We start from the raw sequence: 6,000 nt of genomic DNA on the forward strand, positions 1-6,000 counted from the left end.
TGTGTTTTTCTCATCTGTGTAAGTGGAGTACAATCCATCTGGCTCAGAAGCTTGTAGTGACTGTCAGAGAGATGGGAAATAACAAAGAGTGTGAGCAGTAAACATGTAGAAAGAAAGTTCCTTTCTTCCCCACAAAAGTTGTCTGCAAGACAAACTTATAATAGAAACAAGAAAAGGACACTAGAGTGTTTTCAAGCTTGGTAAAACACCTGGCCGGAATGAGCTCCGAGGCACTAAGCATTCCTCTGCTTGCCTCTGCAGTACCCTCCCCTCCATGCGCTCCTAACAATCCCCCCACGAATTTCTCCTGAGGAGATATAATGTGGGAGTCTGTGAAGTCTCCTGATCCCATGAATCACAAAACAAAGTGGCAGAATCACAGCCTTAGGCTAAGCAATCCTTTTGGCTATGGTAACTAACTGGACAGGTATACAATACAGTTTCAATAATACCCCCCAAAATTTGATGTGTCAAAGCTGTACCTGGTACTCCCTCACAATGTGAATGTGTTTGGAAATGTGACTACTACAGACACACTAGAGCATGGGGCCTTAACCCAATACAGAGTAGACATTTGGAGCACATATAGAAAATTCCATGTGAAAACTATGGTTACATTGTCACAATACCAGTAACTTGGAGAGAGACCCGAAAGGCCTTTCTCCAACAGTTCAGAGGGGCACAGACCCGCCTGTACCTGAATTCCAAATTTCTACCCTCCACGGTCAGGAGACAATGATGTTTCTTCTAAGGCCCCAGTTTGTGGTACTTGGATGGAGCAGCAAGTAATACATGTGCCGTAAGCCACTTCAAGCATAACAAATATGAAGACAGAATGAAATTTAAGCACAAGAAAAAGAAGCTTGTGTGGATGCCATGTTACAGGGATACAGTGTCTGACCCACTTCTGCTACTGTGAGAAAAACCAAACCAAGGACAAAGCACTTGCACATGCATACGGGTAAAGACAACTGCAGAGAAACTTCTGCAACACTGCTGTGGACACTAGCATCACTCATTCTTGAGTTTATGGACTAACACACTCCATTACTGGTGAAGATAGCAGACTTGTTTCTATGATCTGCAACTGGTATAAAAGCTGGTGTGTATGACAATCTCAGGAGTGAGGGAAGAGCCTCACTATGGCCTCAAAATCAGTACCAACATCCTAGAAGCTTCTAGAAACACGTGGTGATAGTTGGGTGACTATGGAGAATAGGAGTCACTGCTAGAATTTAGTAGACGGCATTTACTGATATGTAATGTCCTGGAAAGAATGTACCTCTTTCACACAAAGAAGTGCTTTCCAAAGCATCAGTAGAGTAATGGACTGAAAAACAAGAACCCCAGAAGAAAGAGAGCCAACCAATACACAAACAGGTCCACAGCAGTGACCTCACTATTCTTATCTATAAAGGCATTCTGGGACAGAGAAACAAAGAAACATGTTAAGACCATCATCTATTAAAAAAATAAAAAATAAAAAACCTTTTTAATATATCATGGAATTAGAGATGAATATTAGCAGCTAAATACCTAAACAGGGCTGAGGGTTTAACTTAGCAGTAGACCATGTGTTAGCACACACACAAGGCCCTAAATTCTATCATTAACATCATATACCCACACATGCATATTTTCATGAAAAGAAAGTTAAATATAGATATGGTGTATAAACTGCCTCACCTAAACAGAAACAGTCAATATTTTAGCCCTACCAAATGCTAACATAACTGAATTATGCATGCTTCAGTGACCACAGAGTCAATAATTTATACCAGGAAACACTACAATTTTAACTCAAAAGAAAAGCTTACCACATGCTTATATGATTGTCATTACAGAGACATGATTGTCCTTTGACTCTGAAGTACTCCTCTTCATCAAGTCCAAAAAAATACAGAAATAAAAAAATAAAGCCGGAAGTGGTGACACACGCCTTTAATCCCAGCACTTGGGAGGCAGAGGCAGGCAGATTTCTGAGTTCCAGGCCAGCCTGGTCTACAGAGTGAGTTCCAGGACAGCCAGAGCTGCACAGAGAAACCCTGTCTCGAAAAACCAAAATAAATAAATAAATAAATAAATAAATAAATAACTGGACTAGATTAAAAGCCAACTGGCATCACTCTGGAGTAAGATCTCAACAAACTGAATCCACTCTCATTTGTTCAACATGGCTCCCCTGAATGTCACTAGCACTGGGACATTTTCTCAGCAGCAGCCGATCGCTGTTTATGATACTGAAATATAAACTTTCTCCTAGGACTGAGGGCACAGCTCAATCATAACGACTCCCTAGCAAGCACAAGGCCCTAGGTTTCAACTCCCAACACTGCAAAATAAGAAAACCAAAACTTGCTTCTACAATGCCCTCTGCTGATAAAAAAAAAAAAAAAAAAAAAAAAAACAGCAATTAACAACAGAAATCTAGGGGTTTCTTCCACCAAAGGCCACAAAGGTTTTAAGGGCCACATACAATGTCCATCTCTAAGCACTGCCATAACCAGCCAGCTAACCATTACTTAACCATTAGTTAACCATTAGTGCTACTAGAAGAAGCCATAACAAAACCAAGTGTGAAGACTAACATATAAAACGCTATGGATTCTGCAATTAACATAACACCAGAGGTGATCGAAAATGTCACTATGAAAATATTAACTTACTCTGTAAAAGATCACAAAAAAAATCACCAGGGATTTATAATGATATCAAATGAGGAAATATGAGAAAGCACTTACTGCCAAAGCCTTAGACAGCGTGGCTCTAAACTCGTTCAAGATAATGGCCACGATGTCCTTAAGTGGCACGTAAGCAAAGCCATCTTCCAGGTAGACTTTCCTTCCTCTGAACAGGTCCAGAGCATCAGCAAAGGGGACCTGGGATCCAAGTAAAACAGGGAAATAGGTCAGTAACTGTTGTCAGGAGACCCTACATCTTCAAACAAAACCCATCAGTCCCAGCAGCTCCAAAGAGAGAGAAATGTATTCCTTACAAGCAAAGGACTAGCATTAGGAACATTAACAGCATAAAAATAGATGTATTAGAGCCCATGTTCCAAAAGACAGTAACAATAATAAAGAGCCAAAACAGAATGTTTTCTTTTTAGTTGTAACCTACATATTTCTGAATTATAAGCACCAAAATTTCAAACTTCTACTTCAAAATCTTTAGACATGCTATGTTTACCTCCTGACAGATTGAGAATTAGTGTTGTCCTAATTCTTATTTTCAAAGAAGTATCCATAAATCAAAGCTACTTGTGATCAAAGCTACTTCCAAATCTGGTTCTCTAAGCTTCTGCTCCTCCCCTGGAGAAGCAGCCACGAGGAGCTGACCTCAGCGCTGAGAACTAGAAAGAACGACCTTCAGTTTTGCTCTTAAACTCTGTTGTAAGTATGTAAGGATCTATTATAAAATGAAACAAAGATTAAGTACTATGACTTATCCCATCATAAACATAATGTGGTCTTGGCTGTGGAAATCATCCTTCTGGAAAATTCTTTTTTTCATTATTTTTAAAATGAAGCGAAAACTTAAGGTGAACACTTCCCTTAAGTGTCTCAGGCAGCCGGGCGTGGTGACGCACGCCTTTAATCCCAGCACTCGGGAGGCAGAGGCAGGCAGATTTCTGAGATCCAGGCCAGCCTGGTCTACAGAGTGAGTTCCAGGACAGCCAGGGCTACACAGAGAAACCCTGTCTCGAAAAACCAAAAAAAAAATAAAAAAAAAGTGTCTCCGGCAGCTGTGAAATCCACATACCTGCGGTTTGGTGTATCTGACAACACCTCACACAGACCGGGTGCCACTTAAATGCTTTCTGTTTTGTTTTACTTTTACACTACGTCTATATGTGTGTGTTTGTGTGGGCATCTGAGCACATGTTAGGACCCTGTCTTAGAGCCCCTGGAGCTGGACTTACAGGCAACTGATTTCTGCGAACCAAACCAGGATCCTCTGGTAGAGCAACGTGAGCTCATAACCACTGAGCATGTCTCCAGCCTGATCACAGGTCTTTAACTAGAAAGCTTTGGACAACCGCACTGCTTCCCATGACTGTAGACTGTAGTATACAGCATAGTTCACATCCCCAAAGGTTCCATTGTTGGGTCCCGCCCGCCTCCACTGGCAACTCCGTCTAAGCATTGTATTGCGCCCCTTGCAGACACGCTAAGAGTTGCTCCCTGGAATCCCGGATCTGGACAGCTTCCTCGGACCGCCACTGTCAACGCCCACTCGTCGCCCAGACCAACCACCAATGTCGTCACGCCTACTCGATTGGACCCGCCTTCTGGACACAGCTCCGCTGAGGACCGGACCACGCACCACTGCACCATTGGGACTGAGAGACACTCAGCAGAGACAACGGGACATGCGGGAGAGGGTTGGGTTCTCCCGCGTGTAATTAATAAATAGTATTCTTTCTTGCAGCTCATCTCTATTTTCAGGAAGTTTAGCTCTGCAGTGCGAACCCACCCCAAGGTGTTTTCTGCCCACGCAGACGCGGCTCCAGTGTGCGTGACGCAGAAACTTACAGTCCATAATGTACTTAAGGACAGGACAGAACAAAATACCTGTGGAACATCAAACAGCTGCCCAGGGAGCCATGAGAGCTACAGCGTCCGTCCAACAGGTAGCTCCCAAGGCACAGCAGAGGCATGAGGAAGAGGGATCAGCGCAATGCAGGCAGGAGCACAACAGCCTTTGGAAGCAAGCTACAGCCCAAGTCCAGGACCTGCTCTAGTCTGCTACCAGCTTACGATTTAGTGAGTGAGATAAATTCCTCTGAACCTCAGAGGCCCAATCTGCAAACCTGGGAAGGGAAGGGAAGGAACACAGAAGCTAATGACCCTCCCATGTCCAGGCCTCTAGTTTACTGTGGTGGCCACAGTGCAAACAAACATGCCTAAGCAGTAGAAACAGATGCTATGATGTTCAGCAGTGGGAAATGTGCGGTGTTCAGGAATGCCTTCCCACAGGAAAGCACATAGGCTTACAGTGTCAGAGTCCATATGCAACGAGACCACACAAAGTCGTTAGCCAAGGCATGGGTAAGGGCCTATGAACAGCCAAGGGGGTCTCTGGAAAAGCACCACTTAAAGACTATTAGAGCCACAGTGGCAACAAGAGAGGGGGCCCCGCATCACACCCAGGAGCTTCAGCAATACCAGAAGGCTTTCTTCAACAGGATGGCCTGGGACAGATCAGAAGCCCATCAGAGTGAGGAGGATATCAGTGTGTAGCACGGCCCAACACTTAGTGTAACAACAGATGTGTTCACACCAGGAAGCAGCTGAGGTGATACATACCTTATAAACTGATTCTGACTCCAACTTGATCCCACTTAGGCTTGGAGAAGACGCCATGATATCCTGTTCCCGAAGGGTCTTCTCCTCGTCACTGATCTATGACAGAACACAGTTTACATGGAAATTTAATTTCTTCGGTTTCAATGAAGCATTTGCCCACTATAGAGAACATTTCACATGTTTATAAAAACACACTAATACATTGATTATCCCATCGTTTCCAATGATTGTTAAATCATTCCTATCCCTAAGGAAGGCAAAATGTGGAAGAAACTTTAATATTCTTCAAGGGGTTTTTTCTGCCAATATTTGAAGATATTTGTTCAAAACAAAAAGAAACAGTAGCAAAGGCCCTGTAGAGATAGCTCACTTGGTAGATTGCTTACTATCAACTTACTAGTTAGTGTGACTGCATTCAGTCCCTAGCAACACATGGGGCCTGGAGGCATACTTACATGCCAGCACACGGGAGGTGGAGGCAGGAGGATCAGAAGTTTAAGGTCACTATTGTCAATAGAATGAATTTAAGATCAGCTTGGGCTACATGAAACAGTCTTGAAAATAAAAGTAAAGGACAAGGGAAGTGCAACAATCAGGGAAAGCCAGGCACAGTGACACCTATCACCTTAGGGTAAAGCCAGGCACAGTGACACCTATCACCTCAGGGTAAAGCCAGGCACAGTGAGGCCTA

The 6,000-nt window shown here is 43.4% G+C and overlaps 1 protein-coding gene across 2 annotated transcripts in view; it reads right to left on the reverse strand.

Annotated features, from left to right (window-relative positions):
• Prim2 (DNA primase subunit 2) overlaps positions 1–6,000 on the reverse strand; it is a 204,452-nt gene that overhangs the window by 153,842 nt on the left and 44,610 nt on the right. For both annotated transcript variants that reach the window (XM_021197856.2, XM_029538764.1), the window contains exons 6-7: positions 5,310–5,405; positions 2,742–2,879 (exon numbers count right to left, since the gene is read on the reverse strand). In XM_021197856.2, coding sequence (XP_021053515.1) covers positions 2,742–2,879; positions 5,310–5,405 — 234 coding nt within the window. The remainder of the gene's footprint in view (positions 1–2,741; positions 2,880–5,309; positions 5,406–6,000) is intronic.

The sequence above is a fragment of the Mus pahari genome, chromosome 5 (assembly GCF_900095145.1).
Source record: "Mus pahari chromosome 5, PAHARI_EIJ_v1.1, whole genome shotgun sequence".
Taxonomy (NCBI): domain Eukaryota; kingdom Metazoa; phylum Chordata; class Mammalia; order Rodentia; family Muridae; genus Mus; species Mus pahari.